General features: G+C 36.8%; 1 protein-coding gene and 1 pseudogene across 3 annotated transcripts in view; one reads left to right on the forward strand and one right to left on the reverse strand.

Annotated features, from left to right (window-relative positions):
• Positions 1-22,957, forward strand: part of IMMP2L (inner mitochondrial membrane peptidase subunit 2) — a 539,770-nt gene that overhangs the window by 54,900 nt on the left and 461,913 nt on the right. For all 3 annotated transcript variants that reach the window (XM_057550482.1, XM_057550484.1, XM_057550483.1), the window contains exon 4: positions 20,516-20,619. In XM_057550482.1, the coding sequence (XP_057406465.1) occupies positions 20,516-20,619 (104 nt within the window). The remainder of the gene's footprint in view (positions 1-20,515; positions 20,620-22,957) is intronic.
• Positions 16,370-16,976, reverse strand: LOC103017623 (ras-related protein Rab-9A-like; annotated as a pseudogene).

Raw genomic sequence — 22,957 nt, forward strand, 5'->3', positions numbered from 1 at the left:
AGTAGTTTTCTGGTGGCATTTTTAGGATTCTCTATGTATAGTATCATGTCATCTGCAAACAGTGACAGTTTTACTTCTTCTTTTCCAATTTGTATTCCTTTTTTTTCTTTTTCTTCTCTGATTGCTGTTGCTAGGACTTCCAATGCTATGTTGAATAATAGTGGTGAGAGTGGACATCCTTGTCTCGTTCCTGATCTTAGAGGAAATGCTTTCAGTTTTTCACCATTGAGAATGATGTTTGCTGTGGGTTTGTTGTATAAGGCCTTTATTATCTTGAGGGAGGTTCCTGCTATGCCCACTTTCTGGAGAGTTTTTATCAGAAATGGGTATTGAATTTTGTCAAAAGCTTTTTCTGCACTTATTGAGATGATCATATGGTTTTTATTGTTCAGTTTGTTAATATGGTGTATCACATGGATTGATTTGCGTACATTGAAGAATCCTTGCATCTCTGGGATAAATCCCACTTGATCATGGTGTATGATCCTTTTAATATGTTGTTGGATTCTGTTTGCTAGTTTTTTGTTGAGGATTTTTGCAGTGATATTATATCACATATAATATTTGCAGAAAATTACAGATCATTAGTGATATTGCTCTGTAATTTTCTTTTTTTGTAGTATATTTATCTGGTTTTGGTATCAGGGTGATGGTGGCCTCATAGAATGAGTTTGGGAGTGCTCCTTCCTCTGAAGTTTTTTGGAAGACTTTGAGAAGGCTGGGTGTTAGCTCTTCTCTAAATGTTTGATAGAATTCACCTGTGAAGCCATCTGGTCCTGGACTTTTGTTTGTTGGAAGAGTTTTAATCACAGTTTCAATTTCATTACTTGTGATTGGTCTGTTCATATTTTCTATTTCTTCCTGGTTCAGTCTTGGAAGGTTATACCTTTCTAAGAATTTGTCCATTTCTTCCAGGTTGTCCATTTTATTGGCATAGAGTTGCTTGTAGTAGTCTGTTAGGATGCTTTTTATTTCTGAGGTGTCTGTTGTAACTTCTCCTTTTTCATTTATGATTTTATTGATTTGAGTCCTCTCCCTCTTTTTCTAGATGAGTCTGGCTAATGGTTTATCAATTTTGTTTATCTTCTCAAAGAAACAGTTTTTAGTTTTACTGATCTCTGGTATTGTTTTTTTTGTTTATATTTCATTTACTTCTGCTCACATCTTTATGATTTCTTTCCTTCTGCTAACTTTGGGTTTTGTTTATTCTTCTTTCTCTAGTTCCTTTAGGTGTAAGGTTAGATTGTTTATTTGAGATTTTTCTAGTTTCTTGAGGTAGGCTTGTATAGCTATAAACTTCCCTCTTAGAACTGCTTTAGCTGCATCCCATAGGTTTTGGATCATTGTGTTTTCATTGTCATTTGTCTCTAGGTATTTTTTGATTTCCTCTTTGATTTCTTTAGTGATCTCTTGGTTATTTAGTAACATATTGTTTAGCCTCCATGTGTTTGTGTTTTTTACATTTTTTTCCCTGTAATTGATTTCTAATCTCATAGCGTTGTGGTCAGAAAAGATACTTGATATGATTTCAATTTTCTTAAATTTACTGAGGCTTGATTTATGACCCAGGATGTGATCTATCCTGGACAAGGTTCCATGCACACTTGAGAAGAAAGTGTAATCTGCTGCTTTTGGGTGGAATGTCCTATAAATATCAATTAAATCTATCTGGTCTATTGTGTCATTTAAAGCTTGTGTTTTCTTATTAATTTTCTGTTTGGATGATCTGTTTATTGGTGTAAGTGAGGTGTTAGCAAGTCCCCCACTATTATTGTGTTACTGTCGATTTCCTCTTTTATAGCTGTTAGCAGTTGCTTTAGTATTGAGGTGCTCCTATGTTGGGTGCATATATGTTTATAATTGTTATATCTTCTTCTTGGTTTGATCCCTTGATCATTATGTAGTGTCCTTCTTTGTCTCTTGTAACATTCTTTTTTTAAAGTCTATTTTTTCTGATATGAGTATTGCTACTCCAGCTTTCTTTTGATTTCCATTTGCATGGAATATCTTTTTCCATCCCCTCACTTTCAGTCTGTACGTGTCCCTAGGTCTGAAGTGGGTCTCTTGTAGATAGCATATATATGAGTCTTGCTTTTGTATCCATTCAGCAAGCCTGTGTCTTTTTGTTGGAGCATTTAATCCTTTCACGTTTAAGGTAATTATCAATATGTATATTCCTACTACCATTTTCTTAATTGTTTTCAGTTTGTTTTTGTATGTCCTTTTCTTCTCTTGTGTTTCCCACTTAGAGAAGTTCCTTTAGCATTTGTTGTAGAGCTGGTTTGGTGGTGCTGAGTTGTCTTAGCTTTTGCTTGTCTGTAAAGCTTTTGATTTCTCCATCGAATCTGAATGAGATCCCTGCCGGGTAGAGTAATCTTGGTTGTAGGTTCTTCCCTTTCATCAGTTTAAGTATATCATGTCACTCCCTTCTGGCTTGTAGAGTTTCTGCTGAGAAATCAGATGTTAACCTTATGGCAATTCCCTTGTGTGTTATTTGTCGTATTTCCCTTCCTTCTTTCAATAATTTTTTTTTGTCTTTAATTTTTGCCAATTTGATTACTGTGTGTCTTGGCATGTTTCTCCTTGGGTTTATCCTGTATGGGACTCTGTGTGCTTCCTGGTCTTGGGTGGCTACTTCCTTTCACATGTTAGGGAAGTTTTTGACTATAATCTCTTCAAATATTTTCTCTGGTCCTTTCTCTCTCTCTTCTCCTTCTGGGACCCCTATAATGCGAATGTTGTTGTGTGTAATGTTGTCCTAGATGTCTCTTATGCTGTCTTCATTTCTTTTCATTCCTTTTTTCTTTATTCTGTTCCGCAGCAGTGAATTCCACCCTTCTGTCTTCCAGACCACTAATCCATTCTTCTGCCTCAGTTATTCTGCTATTGATTCCTTCTAGTGTATTTTTCATTTCAGTTATTGTATTGTTCATCTCTGTTTGTTTTTTCTTTAATTCTTCTAGGTCTTTGTTAAACATTTCTTGCATCTTCTCCATCTTTGCCTCCATTCTTTTTCCGAGATCCTGTATCATCTTCACTATCATTATTCTGAATTCTTTTTCTGGAAGATTGCCTATCTCCATTTAGTTGTTTTTCTGGGCTTGTATCTTGTTCCTTCATGTGGTATATAGCCCTCTGCCTTTTCGTCTTGTCTGTCTTTCTGTGAATGTGGTTTTTGTTCCACAGGCTTCAAGATTGTAGTTCTTCTTGCTTCTGCTGTCTGCTCTCTGGTGGATGAGGCTATCTATGAGGCTTGTGCACGTTTCCTGATGGGAGGGACTGGTGGTGGGTAGAGCTGGCTGTTGCTCTGGTGGGCAGAGCTCAGTCAAGCTTATATTATAAGTGGGAGATGAAAGATTTTAAACTTTGATACTCAGGTTGATGGAAGACACCCTATGTTAAACTGAAGATTATAGATTTCCTAAGAAGGAATTAGACTTCAGTTTCTGGAAATATGGCAGAACAGACATCTTGAAAATATTTCCAATGCAGAACTCATTAAAAAGTATAAATAAAACATTAAAGATCTTTAAAAATGCATAGTGACCTTGCAGGAAGGTAGGGGAAATGACCAGAGACCACACGTAAGGGGGAATACATTTCTAGAGTAGTAAGTACACATTAAAATAATCAGCTGTCTTCTGGACATTTGTCATTTCCTGGTAACTTAAAGTTTTGGTTTTAATGGCCACATGGGGATCAGTCCTAGACTGATACAAGGTAGAGAGTTGGGATAGAAATTCTGAATAAATTCAGTATCATGGAAGAGACACATCTTTAGGGAACTGATAAACTAAAACCGGAATCTGTTATGAGAGAAAAATTGTCAGGTCTCTGAGTACAGAGTAAAAACCCTAATGTGGAATTGAGATTTGAATTCACTTTCACTGTAACTGAAAAACCCTAAACAGAGATAGTAATTTTTAATGGACAGGGGTTTAGGGCAGCCTCAGGCACCTGGCAGAAGCTATCACCAGTCCTCCTGGGCACATGCAAAGTTTGATGAACATGATCTCACAGTAAAAAATATCATACAAAGAAGTGAATATTTTAAGTGAGAGTCAATAACAACCCGTGGTAGAATCAGACCTTAAAGACTTTAGATATTAGAACTATCAGCTGTTAAATGTAGTATGTTTAAAGAAATAAAAAAGGAAACTGAAAATATGAGAAAGCAACAAAAGGTTATTTAAAATGGTCAAGCAAAGTGTGCTTTAATATATTTTTTAAGGTATAAAAATGATGTTGTGATTAGGTTAAAAATCCTTATCTTCTATACTATGAATCTAATAAAATTTGCAATGAAATATACATACATACATATATATATATGTATATATATAAAATAGCTGAAATTTATTTTAATATTAGAGGAGGAAAAGTGGTGTGGGGTTACAGATGGAACAAGATTGGCCATGAGTTCATAACGTTGATTCTAGATGATGGATAACATGGTAGTTCATTATTTTATTCTGTCTAGTTTTTAAAAAACAGGTTTATACCCATTCTGAGTGAGTTAATGATTTTTAGTGAATTTGTAGTGCTGTACAGTATCACCTTTTAGAAAGTTTCCAAGATCCCTCATGCCTGTTTGAAGTTAATTCTTGCTTCCACCTTGCCTTAGGCAACCACTGATCTGCTTTATAGATTTGCCTTTTCTGGACATTTCCTGTGAATAGAACCAAACAATATGTGATCTTTTTGTTCGGCTTCTTTTACTTACCATAATGTGTTTTGAGGTTTATCTATGTTGTACTATATATCAATAGTTGGTATAATTTTATTGCTGAATAGTATTCCACTGTATGGATATATCACATTCTGTTTATCTGTTCACCAGTCGATGAACATTTAGGTTGTTTCTACATTTTCATTATTGTGAATAATGCTGCTGTGGACATTTGTGTACAGGTCTCTGTATAAACATGTTTTCACTTCTCTTGGGCAGATACCTAGGAGTGGAATTGCTAAGTTGTATGGTACATTTATGTTTAATTTTTAAAGAAATTGCCAAATGAACACTGGGGTAGGAGAAAGTGTGCTGATTTGCACTGCCTGCACTCTCATTCTACCTCTTTGTTGCCAGGTCAGGGGAAGTGAAGGGACCCTGCCCATTCTCACTGCTGCTGGGTGAGGCTGGAAGTCTAGGTCCCTGCTCAGCCCACCGACACGACGGTGTTGGGCCAGTTTTTCCTTTGGTGTTTGACTGGATTAGGACAGGTATTATAAAAAATGTTTTTTTTGTTCCACTTGGCCATGCTTTTCCAGTCTTTTGGGTAAAAAATAGGCTCTTCTTCAGGCTTTTTTGTCCTGCCTATTGGTGGTTCCTGGTTGCAGGCTTCTCCAGCACCTCATCTAGGATGCATGGGAAGCAAAAGGAAAACCCAGGGAACTTGCCACCGTGTCACTCCTCAAGTCCTAAGGTCCCTAGCCTCCAGTATATCTTCTTTACATCTTTCAGAGTCTTCCTGTATTTGTTAATTACCTCTGGGATGTTTTAGTTGTGAGAGAGAGAGTGTGATGAATGGAGGTACACCATTTTGGTCCTAGGCTGTATTTTTTACCTTTCCTAGTAGTCAAATGTGACTAAGTTCTGGCCGGTGAAAAAAGACCAGGAAAGTGAGGTGCCACTTCCAGGCCTGACCCATAAAAACCTTCTTTGTAATCCATGCTCTGTCTTCTGTCTGCTGGCTGGATGCAGAGGATCCAGTTGAGGACTTGGAGGCCACAGGAGATGGTGGATCTGCAAGATAGAAAGAACGTGGGTTTCCCAATGACTGGGTGTAGTACTGGGTGTATTGTACTACACCCAATAGTGGGTGTAGTAAATACACTCACTATTGTATTATAGACTGAGATTTGGAGATTCTTTTTATAGGCAGTTAGCCTAGTTTGACTATACAACAAGACTTAATACTATACCTTTTCCTGTCTGCTTTTTCTTATCTTACACTTCCTTTAAGGCTAAACTCAAGTCCTATCTTCTTCACACAGCTTTCCCTAATTCCATCATTCACTTATTTGAAATCCTACAGCCCTGTAAATTTAACTTATGATTATAAATTCTTTTGTGTTGTCCTCTAGTCATCTTAACTATGGGTTAATACTAATTACTTTGTAAGCTTCTAAAAGAAAGGGACCATATTCCTCTCACCTGCCTGTTCAAGAGGATGGTGAATAACTGCATATTAAATTTGTTCTTTGAAGCATTGAAGTGCCTGAATAATTAAACCCTACAGCAATATGATAAAATGAAATTATCATCATTAAAATTTTTTTCCTTTAAATTTGAGGGTGTTTCTGCACTTTGCACCTGAAAAACTTTTTAGCTCCTTGATGAATCCATCATATTCTTTATAGCAGAAATTTTCAAACCTTTTTGCCCATGACTCATATTATAGATTTTCATTGTACACACAGACATGCGACTGAAACAAAAGTTTCATGTAACAGTGCTTAAACTGTAATTACCATCATTATGTGCAGTGCCCTCTGATATTTTCTATTCTGGTCACAACCCATTAAATTGATTCTCTGACTCACTCACTGGTCACGACCTGTAATATGAAAAATGCTGCTTTATTGCTGGAGGGAGGATTGAAAGGGTGAAGCTGCTCACATTGAGCTATATAACTAAGGGAGTGGAGCATGTTCGCTCTTGATTCTGAAATTTTATTTTATTTATTTTTTATTTTTTTATTTTTTATTTTTTTAATATTTAATTAATTAATTAATTAATTAATTTATGGCTGTGTTGTGTTTTCGTTTCTGTGCGAGGGCTTTCTCTAGTTGTGGCAAGCGGGGGCCACTCTTCATCGTGGTGTGCGGGCCTCTCACTATCGCGGCCTCTCTTGTTGCGGAGCACAGGCTCCAGACGCGCAGGCTCAGTAATTGTGGCTCACGGGCCTAGTTGCTCCGTGGCATGTGGGATCTTCCCAGACCAGGGCTCGAACCCGTGTCCCCTGCATTGGCAGGCGGATTCTTAACCACTGCGCTACCAGGGAAGCCTGATTCTGAAATTTTAAATGTGGGCTTGTCGTAACGGCTTCAAGCAGTAAACGCAACACAAAGGATGAGGAGGCGCAATGCCTGAGAAAGCCCTTTTGCAGTTAGTGTGGTTCTTGGGCCTTCTTTATTAACACTACCTGTGTACCCGAGCCCCATTTCAGATCTATGAAATTAGAATCACTGCTAGGACCTTGGAATCTGCATTGTGACAAGCTCTGTAAATGCTCAAGTTTGAGAACTGGTTTTTTACAGAGAACCCCAGCTCTTGGGTATGAGAGATTGTTGGGGGATTTGCCAAAATGCAAACAACTTTTGCTTGAAAAATACTGATTGCCTTGGTTTGTTAAGCTTTTGAATTCTAACTCTTAGTATTTTTTAAAAATATATTTTTTATTCCCCATCCTTTTGTCTGTTGAATTATTTACCGTATATCTGTGCTAGTTTTAGCTTATTTTCTTGTTTCTAATCTCATACCAATTGTTTTATCAATTTATATTATTTTCACTTTAGATTTTCTTACTAGTTTATAAACTTTGTTTTTATTTCTTCTTCCTAATTTTACTTTTATATTATCTTTCTACTTTATTAAAACTTTAAAATGTGTGTTCTGTACTTTGTAGCTTTAAGAATGTTTTTTAATTTTTAAAGACATTTTAAGAATGTCTGTTAATTTTTTTTGCTTTATTTAGTTTATTTGTTTTACCAGCGAATTTTCTTCCTCCCTCCCTCCTTTCCTTCCTTCCTTCCTTGCTCTCTTTCTTTTTTACAATATATACCATCTTTTATTTCTGTAGTTTTTAAAATGACCAATAGGAAGCACAGAGTGTCAGCTGAGAGAATGGCACATTCACTTAGGATGGGAGACTTATAGATTTTTACAGTAATGGCTTCTCAATGAATCATAACTCTCTCATTGATTTGTATAGTTCCCCCCCACATTGACTCTGGCCATGTGACTTGCTTTAACCATGGGGCATCAACAGATGTTATTCAAGTGGAAACATAGTGAGCACTTGTGAACTGGGAACATGCAAGAAACTCAGGCTGTCCTGCTAGAGGGGACATTGAAGGACAAATGAGACATTCTGGCCAACAATCCCCAGGTAAATGCCTGACATATGACTAGGGCCGTCTAGGACTTCCAGCCCCATTTGAGCCCCATATGGTTACAACCACATGAGTGACCACAGGAGAAAGCAGCAGAGGATCTGTCCCCACTGAGTGGAGTCCAAATTGCAGCATCATGATCAAATAAATGGTTATTCTTTTAAGGCACAGTTTTGGAATGGTTTGTCATGAAGCAATAGGTAACTGAAACTAAAATTAGTATTATTAGTGAGGTGCTGCCATAACAAAATCCTAAATTATGTTGCATTGGTTTTGGGACTGGGTGGCAGTTGAGGTCTAGAAAAATGGTGAAGGGATTGTTGGCAGAGGCTGGAAAAATGACAAACTGTTAATGGAATCTGGAGAGGTGGAGAGGAAACTGTTATTGAAGATTGGAATGATGATGACGCATTTTTATGGTTCTGAAACAATTTTAAAAACTGTCACTTACAGGAACTTAGAATACAGAAGATGTATGTACTGAATTTGTGGATCTGGCTTAAGGATCCAGGCAGAATATTGAAATTGTCAACTGGCTTCTGATAGCTTTGTATAAGGTATGGGAAGAGAGAAATGAACTTAAAGCAGAAATTAGAGGAAATACAGGGTGTCCAGGAATTTCTGTATTGGAAAATAAAACTGTTTCTTTCGTAGTCTCTGGCAGGCAAAAGATTCTTAAAGTACAAAGTGGCCTGGAGTAAATATCAAGTACTCTTTATTAAGACCTTAGAAAGATTTAAGGTAGATCCTTTTAGCTAGATGAAAGAGATGATAAGTTGATAAGAATCTTAAGGGTTTTGTGCCCTAACAACCTAACACTTCCAAATTAGAGAAGGATCTAGTTTGAAAGAGTTATGGATATAGTTTTAGGGGGAATAGAATGAAGCTCAGTTAGATGCATAGGAAGTCTACAAAGTTTTAAGAGATTAGAATTGGCTTATACTAAAAGGGATGGTCAGTTTAAAAAGAGGCCTCTTGGCCTCAATTTACTATGAATAGGAGCATTTCTGTTTAAAAAGAACCCCACAGCCCAGAGGGCAGAGCAAAGAGCCATGGAGAAGAATAGATTAGGAAACCATTCCAGATAACAGAAATGGGCCCTAATTAAAAGAACATTCCTGTCCCTGTGTTAGGAGGCTCTGACAACATCTGCTGCTGGATTTTAGACCTGTATGGATAAATGAATTCTATGTTTCTCCCATTCCTTTTTAAAATCTATTGTAGTTATCCTGTCCCCTGTCTTTCCATTGTATGTTGGATATTTGGGGGACAGGCAATTTTTTCTTTCTGCTTCGTAAACTTCTGATTCAAGATGAGCTGCATTCAAGTTGTATCCTCATCCATACTTGGAGCTGATGCATATTATGAGATAATAAAATTTGATCCTTTTGCAAAAGTCAGAGGAGATGTTGGAGATCCTGGGAAGGGTTGCATGTGTTTGCATGTGGGAGGAATATGATTCATTGGGTCCAGAGGGCAGAACTTTGATAGATTGTTACATTCCCCTCCCCTACCCCCAACTCCTATAAGCCATGCCTCTTGGTTCTCAAGCTCTTTTGTAGACTCCTACCCTGACTCTTGGCTTGGCCATATGACTTCCTTTGGCCAGTGGAATTATAGCGAACATGTCTACAGAGGTTTGTTAGATGCTTACACAGTGGAGCTTGTCCTCTGGGATCACTGCTATCCCTATGATTGCAGTTGCCTGAATGATCTCAGGTCACACTAGCTTACTAACCACCTGGTTAGTCATTTAGCATAGCCTAAATGCAGAGAATCAAGAGCAAATAGCTGATTACTGTTTTAAGTTTTGGAGTAGTTTGTTTTATAGCAGTAGATGAGTAATATAAAGATTGTATGCTTTTGTCCCTTTTATCTGCCACAATGCTTTTTGATTCCTTTCAATAGACTGTTTTCTACACAGTCAATCCCTTGAATTCTAATAGCTTTGATTTATGTAATTCAGAGGTCCCATGGACCAAAATTTCTATTTATACCCACTTGTACTGCTAGAATGGGGGCTTTTTTTTTTTTTCATATGATGCAGTATCAGGTTCAGCAATGAAGAGCTGAAGGATTTAAAATCCATGGTCTCATTTTCACAGATTTGTTTACAGATATTGTACACGTGAAGTGAATAGATTGCTGTGCACTGCACCTACTTGGGAGTTTGGCCTCTTTGGAGTTATGTACACCTGGGGAAATCATCCCATCAGCCTCCTAAAAACCTTTTTTTGTTTGTTGAACCAACTTCTTTCTGTTGCTACACATCTTACTATGAACTTCTTTTTAGGTCAGGAGGGCACGTCAGAGGGAAACGTGGTTTCTTCTGGGCAATGGAGAAGGACGTACTAGTGAATAAGAAGGCCTTATTCAGTTTTATGAGGATGTTAAAGATTCATCAGTATATAGATGTATCTTGGCGTCAGTACATAGATGTATCTATGTAGCTGGCTTAGATTACATATAGTAATCTGTCTTCTTGCTACTATGTAGAAATGTTTGTTTATATCAATTTAATATTTCATTAACTATACATCATCTATTTCATTTTGTGATTAATTAGAACTATTAATTTGAATAGCTATATCAATATGTTTTATTAGCAGGGAAACACCATACACATATTTAATGGTAGTGTTTTGTAGTAATTGCATTATTGCATTGAACCAGAAAGTTTGCAGATTGTAACCTTGCAGTCTAGTTACAGTGATGTGAATAAAGGGGATGCTTAAACACTAAAGAACTTAAGAAGAAAGCAAACTTCAAAAATATTTGTAATAAAAAGATATAAGAATCAGATGCTTGGGGGCTTCCCTGGTGGCACAGTGGTTAAGAATCTGCCTGCCAATGCAGGGGATACGGGTTCAGCCCTGGTCCAGGAAGATCCCACATGCTGCGGAGCAACTAAGCCCATGCACCACAACTACTGAGCCTGCACTGTACTCATGAGCCACAACTACTGAGCCGGCGTGCTACAAGTACTGAAGCCCATGCGCCTAGAGCCCATGCTCCACAACAAGAGAAGCCACCGCAATGAGAAGCCCGTGCACCACAACAAAGAGTAGCCCCCGCTTGCCGCAACTAGAGAAAGCCCATGTGCAGCAACGAAGACCCAATGCAGCCAAAAATAAATAAATAAAATTGTGAGAAAATATAAATAAAATACAATTAGATACACCTCTAGTTAAAAAAAAAAAGAATCAGATGCTTTTTTTCCTTTAAAAGGTTAATTGCTTCCTTCTTTCTCTAAAGCATTGCATTTTGTTTGAAGAAAACTTGGACAGTATAGAAAAATACACAAATAAAAATAATCTACATCACCTTCCAGAATTAGTTACTTTAAGATGTTATTGTATAATACTAATAGTTAAAAAGTACTGAGTGATCAGTGTGTTCCAGGCATTATAGTATTCAGTTTAAATATAATAGTTTGTTTAATATGCCCGGAAATCCTATGATGAAGGTACTATTACTAATCCATTTTATAGATGAAGAAACAGGAGCAGAGAGATTAATCTGTTGAAGATTACACAGATTTAAGCCCAGACTTTTGACTAAAATTTGCATTTCTAAACCATTATAAGTTCTTCTCATATCTTTCTGCAGTTTTCCTTCCTCCTTTCGTCCCTCCTTCTCTCCCTTCCTCCCTTCCCTTTCTAAGCTGGATCACACCAATTTGGTTTTTTCCATTTATCACATTTTCACCTAATTTATTTTGCCAAACATATCCAAATATCCTTAAATATTTCTCTGCAATGTGATTTTTAATGGCTTCTGGTATCCATATATCATATGGTTTAACCATTACTATTTGAATCAGTTTTCTGTTATAGGTATTTAGGTTGGCTCAGTTATTCACCTATCATAAATAATATATGATAAGCATCCTTGTACATATTTTTGATTATTTCCTTAGGATAACTTTCTAAATATGACATTTCCAGGCCTAAGGATAAGACCACTTTAAAGACTTTAGATACATTTTGGCAAATTACCTTTCAGATAGTTTGTAAAGATTTTTATTTGTACAAGCAATATATGAGAGTGCCTGTAAAACTTTGATGTGTCTCTATATATACATAGAAAATACAATCTAAAGAATGAAAAATTAGCAACTCACTATTCTTCCAAGTTAAATTAAAATGGTATATGTCCATTTAAAAATTTTATTAATATAGCGTTAAAGGCTTGCTTTTTAAAGAAAAGTTAAGAAATTTAGTATCTACAGAAATACAAATTATTTTTCAGTGAATAAAATTTCGTGCAGAAATATCAAAAGGATGAGAAAATATTCACCTCAATTTAAAGTGAATATTTTTTAAAAGGCTCTTAAATCTCTGAATAAAATGTGATTTGAATCATATTTGGATTTTCAGGGGTGAGGAATCCCATTGCCTAGCACAATGCCTAGCAGAATTGGAATTCAGGAGTTTTTCAGTGATGAAGGAATGAATGAGTAAAAGAAAGCATGAATTAATTTTTCTAACTTCACTTCTTTAACAAAGGCATCCTTTGTTGTCTTTTAAGTTGGGCATATAAAAATATATCTCTGTTCCAGCTCATGTGAAACCTGTCCAAAGTCTACACATGTGAGCAGAGAGAGGCTGCCAGGATTATCTGGTCAAGGGGGAGTGACTGGTCTAGGCCAGAGCTCTAAAGCGACTCTATGAAGCGGGGAGGCTTCTAATGGGGACCTCCTGATATTGCCAGATGCTCCTGTGGGGAGCCTCTGGAAGCTGAAGCAGGTGTGAGGAGCCCATTATTCTAAACTTATTAATAAAGTGTCAAATGTAACTAGGACTTAATAAGTATACATTTCCTGAGATGCTTTATGATATGAATTTCTTCCTTTTAGCACTCACGTGTAACTGAGTATGTATGTGTGACTCTAGGTTTTTATCACCTTGCCAGGTTAAGGGCCCTGAGGTCAAAAGTTTGAATAATTTTTGAATTAGATGGATGGTCATTGTAGGGGGTCAAGTATTCAGGGCTATGGGTAATAAGTACCCTTTACCTGGAAAGAATGCTCCACTTCCAACTTAAAGCTTCATGCAGACTTGGGTACAGTATAGTCCATTTTCTTATGCACACCTTGTAAGACAAGTCTGAGAACTCTAGAAGCCATGCAAACAATAAGACACCTGAATAGCAAGAGAAGGAAGATGACATTTTACACAATTTTATTCATGTTTTTTCAAAAGTATGGCATCTAATAATAATAATTGTTCTGTAATCAGAATATACTTATTTTAAGTGTACCTCATTGCTTGCTGGCTAGTGCTACAATGTTAGAAAGTTTACAATGAAGTATTATTTCAGTTTCTTCTCTTACTTTAATAGTCCCACTCCGCTGCACCTCACCCCACCAATCAGTTCTCTAAAATAATGGTTCTTCAAAAGAAGTCTGGGGGCTGCTGTTGGTTCCTGTGGCTGCCACTGGGGACTATCTTATTGAAAAGCACAAAATACTATTTAAACATTTTAGATTGTATATAGTCAGGGTGGGTAGTGCTCATTATAGGTCTGAAAAGATTGACAATACTGCTCCCAAAGAAGTGAGGTTAAAACCAGGCTTTATTGGTAGACTATCGGTAATGAATTGTGGCTGTGGACTTCTTTTGTTTTAATTAAAAAGTGAATGAGAAAATAAATGAATAAGAAATTTATAGAAAAAATCAAAACCATAATAATATCATTTATTATTTGGCTGTGGCTAAATCTTACAAGGTGAGAAATCTATCATGTCTCTGTTTAATTCTCTAGGGGAGTTATATTTTCCTAAATGAAGACATGTATTTCCTCCAAACTGTCATATGATTTGAACTTAGACACAAGCTGAGAATTTAGGATACCTTGACAATAATATTTGTTTGTAGGAGAAATAAAAATCTTTCAGATTGATCAGAGAGAACATTAAAGCTCAACTTCTGTGTTATATTTGTTTCAAAAGCAGGTTTGATATCTGCCATTTCAAGGTTTAACATAATTTATTAACATCTGTTGAAATCTTCTGACTTATATTGTCTTTCTTAGAGTGAATGTTATAGTACTTAGGTCAGAGCAAAGCATATAACCTCTTTTTAATGTAACTTAAATTTTTTCCAAAAAAAAAAAGAAAAAGAAGATTATAATCTCATCCATCAGAGTTAATTTAAGATTCTTTTTACTGTATACCTTTATTTATATATGTATGTATGTTTTAAAAATGAAACTTAAAAACATAATGGGCATAATGTTTTGGGTTTTTTTCTTTAAATTTATTTAATGGCTGCGTTGGGTGTTCGTTGCTGCACACAGGCTTTCTCTAGTTGCGGCGAGCAAGGGCTACTCTTCGTTGTGGTGCACGGGCTTCTCGTTGCAGTGGCTTCTCTTGTTGTGGAGCACGGGCTCTAGGAGCACGGGCTTCAGTAGTTGTGGCTTGTGGGCTCCAGAGTGCAGGCTCAGTAGTTGTAGCGCACGGGCTTAGTTGCTCTGCGGCATGTGGGATCTTCTCGGACCAGGGCTCGAACCCGTGTTCCCTGCCTTGGCAGGCAGATTCTTAACCACTGTGCCACCAGGGAAGTCCCAGAGATGAATACATTGTTTAGATAAGGTACATTGCTTGGGAAACATCTTAGTTAAATATGCTTTCAAACACCTTTAATCTTTTAAACTTCAAAGTATAGAAATACTATTTTCCAGCCACTGTTCTGTGATTGGGCATACAAAAATGAATAAAGTATGGTTCCTGCAATTGAGAAACTTACAGTGAAAGAGTCATATGTATAGGCAGATACCTGTTATAAGGTTTTAAGAGCTATCCCTGAAGTTTACCTAAATTGCTAAGGGAGCACAGGTGGGGGAATGATTAATTTAGCCTTGTGGAGGAGAGGAAAGGTAAAAGAAAACTAGTGTTTCCTTTGTAAAAATCAAACAAGGTCTTCCAGGTGTTGACTAATGATTCTAATATTTTACTGCTTGAAATTAGACGTGCTTCCTTCTGAGTTTTTTTCCCCCTACATAAATCTTTTGTTTACAATGCATTACCTTTTGGTTCTAACAATTAACATTAGAAAGGTTGGTAGATGATTGATTCTGTAAGGGAAAGATGAATGCAAGTGTCAAGATTTGAGTCTATAGGGATTATTGTGTCCCTAACCATGGAGCACCAGGAAGTAATTTCCTAATTTCTGCAAGGGAACTTCAAGTTTTGTTGTGTTTTGTTTTAAGGCTTCACAGAGAAGTCACCATCATCTGAGCTGGGCTTTGAAAGATAAATAGAATTTTTCCAAGTAGGGAAAAGGCATTCTGGGAAGAGGGAAAGTCTGGTGATAGGTGACTCAGAGAGAGAAGTTGAGAAGGACTCAAGAGTTTTCTAGTATGGGGGATAAGGTGAGTGGTGATACTGTTAACTAAGGAGGAGAGTATAGAAGTATATTTTGGGGCTAGGATGGAATATGGTCTCTGTTTTGGGCATGTTGATTTGGGGAGTCTTTGGAAATTTCATTAATTGATTTTTAAAAAATTCTTTCCACTAAAATTTATTAATATCCTTACTTGCCCACATATGAAGAACACAGACATAAGAAATAATCTATTCTCAAAATGCTTATAGACTCTTGGAGAGACAATCCAATAATTATGATATGTGCTTAAAACTGCTATGATAGCAGCAGTCACAGGTTTTGATGGGGAACTTGGGAGTTTTGATCACCTAATGGAGACTGAAGATGGGAATGGAGAGGAGAGATAAGGAGTGATAGGAAAGAATTCCTATGAGATTGCCTCACAGAATTCAAGTTTGTTTTTTTTTTTTTCTGGATTTTAATCTTTAATATCTAACATTATTGCTTTAGGACATGTTTTCCCTGAACCAGGAACAGAATGCTAATTACATAAAAATATACACATAGAAAAAGTAGTTCTCCATTTTCCCAGGGAAAAAACAGTAACTTCTAGAATACTCAAGTGTTTTGTTTTAATTACAAAGTCTTGGTCATCTCATTTATTAGCTCTGTGACATACATATTTAAATTAAACATTATTAGACAGCCGTTAACAACTTATAAATGTAAGGTGCCATTACTGAGTAAATAGAGTCTCCTGTGAGTGGATGTGTCCCTTCTCCCACCCACTAACAAGGCAGTAATATGGTTAGTTCAATTTTATGAGTACATGATCCATCGCTGCAAACACTAATTCTCGTCTTCACCCTGTGCTTATCTGTGCAAGTGTGTGAGCTGGTTAGATCGCACGGGTAACCTCTCTAACTTCAACAGCAAGATGAGCTGGGCTTGGGCTTTCGGTGCAGACTAATTGTGTCTGTCTGAATCAAGTGATCTGACCTATCCTCAGTAGCAAGCGCTCTTCGAACTGCTTCCTCAAAGGCCGCTGTGACATTCATCGCATCTTTTGCACTTGTTTCAAAAGTAAGGATGGTCGCTGTTGTCCCTGCACCAGGCTTGAGCTTCTTCTGCAGACAGCTGCCGCTCGCTGATGTCAACCTTGTTACCCAGAATCACAAAAGGAAAGCTTTCGGGCTTTTTCACATCCACATAATATATGAATTATTTCTTCCAATTACTCAAGTTCTGGAAGCTTTGAGAATCATCGACGCTAAAAGTAAGCAGGCAACAGTCAGAACCTCTGTAAAATGGTGTCCTCAGGCTTCTGAATCACTCTTGACCGGCCGTGTCCCAAATCTGTATGGTAACAAAATGTCCATCCACCTCCAAATCTTTATTTAAAAATTCCACACCTATTGTATGGAAGAGCTGGGTATCAAACTTATGAGACACATATCTGTTCATTAGAGAACTCTTCCCAACTCCACCATCTCCAAGGAGAATTACTTTAAAAAGCGATGATTTTCCTAACATTTTTAATCTCAAGATCTCTGATTTCAGAACCCTTAATTGTTCAGTTCAAATATTATCATTATCTCTAGGGCTGTCGGGAAGATCCACTTGGACACGGACAGCAGGAAAAGCCGTTCACCACTGTGCCAGGCGCATTATAGGAGCGCAGGGAGTTTCTCGCGGCCACACGCAGGAAGCCCCGGGAGCTCCGGGCCAGCCCGTCGGGGTGCAGGGAGGAAACAGAGGGGGTCGAGGACCCTGCGGGCAGGAGGCGTTGGCGGCACTGCCGGGGACAAGCACTGAGGGAACAACATGGTGACGGGCGGGGCCCTCAAGTGTTGTTTTGAAGTATGAGTTAAACAGATTGTGGGAAGAGGGAAAGAGGGGGAAACATGTCAGGCAGGAATTTTGCTTAGATGATGCCTTGGGAGTGTGAGGAAGTAACCTGTGTATAGAGAGCACTGCTTGTGGTTTAGTGTAACTTGTAGGAACTATGTCAGTGGGGATTGGTAGGGTCCTGCAGATCATATGTCTCTTGATTTTTATGTTGAAGACAGTCATGTTGGTAGTGTCAGGAAGCTGGTGAAGGATTTTAAGTAGGGGAATGGCTTGATCAAATTTGATGCCCAGCAACCAATTAGAATTATGTTCTAGAATTTCAGAAATGCAGTTGGGGGGTAGGGTATAAATTTAACTAGGGGTCACAGTAATGGATAAAGTGCTTCCTGCTTAGATGTGGAGACAGGTAAATAAAACTGACATCACAGTATGCGAAGTGTTGTAGTATGCAGTGCTATGTATTGAGTATAGAGGAGGAAGTGATCTGGGACTTCACTTTTAACAGTCCTAGGTATATGGGTGGTATTTGCAACTGAGAATATTGATGATTTTTCTAAGGAAATAATATAAAGCAGAGGTGAAAGAACTGACGGTAGAATTCCAGAAGAAAGCAGCCTTCATAGGATAATGGTTAAAGAAGAATCATCTAAAGCTGTGATGTTAGCACTGTGGGTTACAACTTATTTGTAGGTTGCAGATCAATAATAGTGGATGGGAAATTAATATGGTTGGCTATAGACAGAATTTTAAAAACATGGATTAAGAGAGAAAGAAAATATCAGGGTGTATGAAGTAAAGGTAATTATTATTTTGTGGCATTTTGTTCAGATGTGTGTATTCGTGCATGTGTGTATTGGGTACAGTGTAAAATGTCTTTCTTATTAAGAGTTGTAATCACAAACTTTTGAAAAACAATAAAAGACACTAAGGAAGAGCAGTTGGAAATAATTAAATCACTTTTGTTCTTCACTACTCTGATGGCAAGGAAAAGAAATGGACCCAGTGCAAGTGCAATGGAAAGATTTTCTCTTTATGTGCAGGCGGTCTCCCCCTAGGCCACCTTTGCCACATCAGTTATGTAGGAAGAGAAATACAAAGAAATAAGGGGAAGGGACTTGCAAGATACAGAACTCAAAGACAGAGAGGGAGAGGAAGAAATAGAGAATATGAATGAGAAATATGGATGAGAAAGAATAAACCCCTATGGAAGCATGACTTTTAGCTTAACCCTACTGTGTGATGGCAAAAGCTCCATACCCTAGCACCATGGCCCAACAAAGCCCCTTGGATTTATCCTGCCATATCAGCTCTGTTCCTTATTAGGGATAGAGCCAGAGGAGGAACATGGGGAAAGGGTACAAAACTACCTCTAATTAAAGTTGTGATTTAGTAATATCAATAATAGAAGTTATTGAGAGCTTAACTATGGGCTAAGAACTATTCTAAGCACTTTAAATGCATGATCTCACCGAGTAAGTTAATATTTGTAAAGCCCTTGGAACAATGTCTTGCACATGGTAAGTACTCAGCAAATATTGGCTATTATTATTATTTAATTATTAATTAGAGAATAGTTACTAAATATCACCATTTTACTCATAAGGAAATTGGAGTATAATAAAGTTAAGTAACTTAAGATTTTATAGTTATAAAGAAATAGAATCATGCACTTTTGAGTTGGAGGTGAGAGACTGACTAGTATAGGTGCATGAAGTTGTATGATGACTGGTGCTTGAAATATGATGATGGTAGAGAGGAGACAAGATGGGCCATAAGTGAAAGATATTATGAAAAGAAAATCCCTTTAGCTTGGTGACTGGTTGGATATGAAGTAAAAAGATAATTAAGATTTTAAGTTGGTTGACTGGGAAAATGGTAAATAGGATGTAAGAAAATAAGGAAGAAAATTGTTTTGGTAGGAAATGATGACAAATTCCATTTAATCATGTTGAATTTTATGTCAGATAGTCAAGTGATGATTAGCAGGGAATTCAAAACTAAAGTTAGAGATATTTAGGCATTATCGCATAAAGGAGTTGCAGAAGCTGTAGAAGGGTTTGAGATCCCCAAGGATAACCAATATTTTTTGGCCACAAAAAATCTGGGGAGTCAAAAATAAGATCATGATAATAGGCCCCATGCAAAATTTCCACAGCTTTGCCCACATCTGCTTTATAGAACCTACAAGTAATACCAGGAATCTTTAAAAAAGAGTATGTCACTACTGCTCCAGGGACAGGCTGTTGTCTGGCATGCACTGTTTTCCTCGCTCCTGCCCTGGTTGCTGTGGTGTGTGTCCTCTTGCTGCCACCATCTGTGAAGGTGGAGAGCCTCAGCTGTGGTTTGGTACCTTTCCCACCCCCGCAGAAATTGCTGTTTCCCCTATGACGTTCTCAGAGACCCTGGAGGGTCAATGGTGAAATAGCTCTCCTACTTTTTCTCATTCTTTTGTCCACCATCAGGTTTCAGACTTGATATCCATTGGCTTTTTCTGCACCCCTGTCCAGGTGACAGGTATGTTGGCTTTATGGCTCCTCAGTCAGTTTTTTATGCCTAGATGATTCCTGACCTTCAGATGAACTCTTACACAAAATGTTTCTCAGTTTTTGCCCCATCAATCCTTAGGCACATCTAGACTTGTCTGAATCCTAAGGTGAAGGTTACTTATTAGGCTTAAACTGGAGCCAGGACCCTTGTTGCATGCTCTCTGGAGAAAAGAGAGGTCAAATTGGCAAATTCCCATATTTTCCAAGATTATCCCATCGCTCATTTCTTCTGGTCCCTTTACTTCTTCATATGCGTGTTTTCCTGGTTGATTTGAGATTATTTCTTCTTTTCTCCGGATGGAACGATAATGTGTACTTACTGTGGAATTAGATCCTATCCAAATATTTTGTTGGGAGGTTTGATTCACTTTTTCCTTTTAATTCTTCTTACAGGTTTCCATGCTCTTTGTTGGAGTTTAGTAAAGATTTGAATATCTAGCACGTTTTCCTTTCAAATAAGTATTGGTAATGTATTTTTTTTTCTGGTTCTCTGTGAAGAATCCCAACGAGCCTTTTTGAAAACTCATCATTTGCAGTTATTTTAGAACAGCAATTTGTTGAAAGCTACCATATTAGAAATGTTTTATTGCACTGCACTACAGCTATGGAGTGCAAGGAACCATGAAGAATGAAAAATACAAATGATAGATGTGTCTCTTTCATCTTATTTTTTAGCCTTCTTTGAATCCTGGGGGGAGCCAGTCATCTGATGTGGTGCTTTTGAACCACTGGAAAGTGAGGAATTTTGAAGTACAACGTGGTGACATTGTGTCATTAGTGTAAGTAAATCAGAAACATACTATATTCATGTATAAGATTATTTATAATTATCTGATTTAACTAGTAATTCACTGCTTATACCATATTGTCAATTATTAAATTAATAGGTCCATTTAAAATACTGATATAACGCATTTTTCAAAATCAATTTTGAAATGTAACAGTGCTGTAAGAAAGGATTTTTCTTTTATACTTAAAATATATCAGTTGACTGACATACCTGGATTTGGCAGAGCGTGTTTAATGAAATGTTGATTAGAAATTATTATATTGATGATCTAGAGTACATGAACTTGGTATTTGGGTAATTTTGAAATTCCACATTTTGGAAGCAACTCTTATGTTACTCTCATGGTTTATTAGCTTGTGTAGCTACAAAATATTTCTAGACGATGATAATTGTGACATGAAATTCAGTGGCATTTATATATATCGGCAATTTAACTGAAAAAAGGAAGTTTGGAAGACTAGTAGACTGGAGGCTTTTGTTTGGGACCAAAAGGTGGCACTGTTTCTCTGTTAAAGTATTAAGACTGGTCCGGAACAAAAATTTCATTCCAATCATAGTGTAGAAAAGGAATGTCAAAATGTACATAACTGACAAAATGATAGTCCTAGTACATGCTTGAGATTTGTTTGTTTATTTTAAAAGTAAATTTACATGGAGAAGACTGCAACAGAACTTGTCTAATTTCTGCCGGTTTCAGCTACTTATAAAAATGTTTTAATATGATTCCCTGTTATGCCAGTTAGTGCTTTGGGGTGGCAGTTAATGTAGCAATTACTGTTACTTGTTTTAATGATAGTAAAATCCTCCTGTTTGGTGAAGACTTCCAGCTTATAGCTCTGATTCTTGAATTGGAATGATTGTTTTTTGTTGGGTGATAATTTATAATTGGTAAAAGCAAAACGTTATCTACTAGTTCATACTTACCTTTGGCTAGTACTCTGTGGAAACAGATATTTTCTAAATGTGTCTCAGTCAAACCTGTTCTACCAAGATTTGAAAACATATTAAGTAAATCTGGTCAGTAACTAATGAAATAAATTTGAGTGAAGTTTTGTACGGCAGCCATCCAAGGATGGGAATTAAATGCTTCTCATGTTCTTGAGTGCTTTCTTTAATATTAACCTATTCTTTGGAGTATACTTTTATTTTGTCATTCAGGGAACTGTTTCTGCAACCTCCTTAACAACCGTTCCATGCTGGGTTAGCCTGTCGTGCACTCATTATTCTTTTGCCTTTGGTTTGACAAGGTTACATCCTTGCTTAGTGGTGGAGCGGATACCCACCAAAGTGAAAGAGGTCACACTATAAGCAGACAATTGTGCAGTAACTTTTTTCTATGAGAAACATACTATCTCCAACCAAGTGAATTTGAATAGGTAGTTGGGAAAAAAAAAAGGCTCCTTAAAATTCAGGGTTGCATGGGTCCATAACAGTACCCTAGCATATCATAGACTGTGTAAAAAAGAGAACACTATTCATTTATGTAAATATTAAAGTAATTGATATTTATTATATAAATTAATTTCAGAAATAGTGTATTCAAATTGAGGTTGATATACTGAATTGTAGCTATTTCGGTTGAACTGTATTTTTAATGAGTTAATTGTGCTATATCTCTGTCATGTACAAATAACACAAATTTTCTTTCATAATGCTTGTTGCTAGCAGGAGCTATTTACATATAAGAATGCTTAGTGATTGGTATCATGTTATTTAATAACAAATAATCATTAAGCAGTAATTGTTGCTTTCTTTTTATGAACCAAAAGTCTTATACTAAAATCTTCTTTAGCATGATGTAATATAGTAAAAGACACTGTTTAAAGTATCTTTTTAGTTTTATGAACAAAAGTCCTTTCTAGACACATGTCCTTACATTAATATCCTATCTGTGTAAGAAATGTGTGACTAATACGGAAATGCATGACTAAATTTTGAATTTATGGCTAAATATAAAATATGATAAATATAATATTGGTATTAATAACACATTTTATTGATATATAAGTAATCTTTGGAAACAAGGTAGTTTGACAGTTTATATTTTAAATTATCCTTGGACAGCATTTTATGTATTCAGAGTATGTGGAAATGCAGCATTTCTACGATAATATTATATATGCATTTCTGGAAAACGTAGTTCGTAAATTCATACTTAAGTTACTAGGGCTTATGCATGTTTGTAACCAGAGCACTAATGAAAATAACAATTCCAATAGCACCATTTAAAAGACATATGAACTTTCTAATAAATAAACACTGCAGTAAATGTCGGATTTTACTTAAAACAAAAAAGGTGAAGGTAGCTTGATGGAAGACGATATAAG

Source organism: Balaenoptera acutorostrata, chromosome 7 (genome assembly GCF_949987535.1).
Source record: "Balaenoptera acutorostrata chromosome 7, mBalAcu1.1, whole genome shotgun sequence".
In the NCBI taxonomy this organism is placed as follows: Eukaryota; Metazoa; Chordata; class Mammalia; order Artiodactyla; family Balaenopteridae; genus Balaenoptera; species Balaenoptera acutorostrata.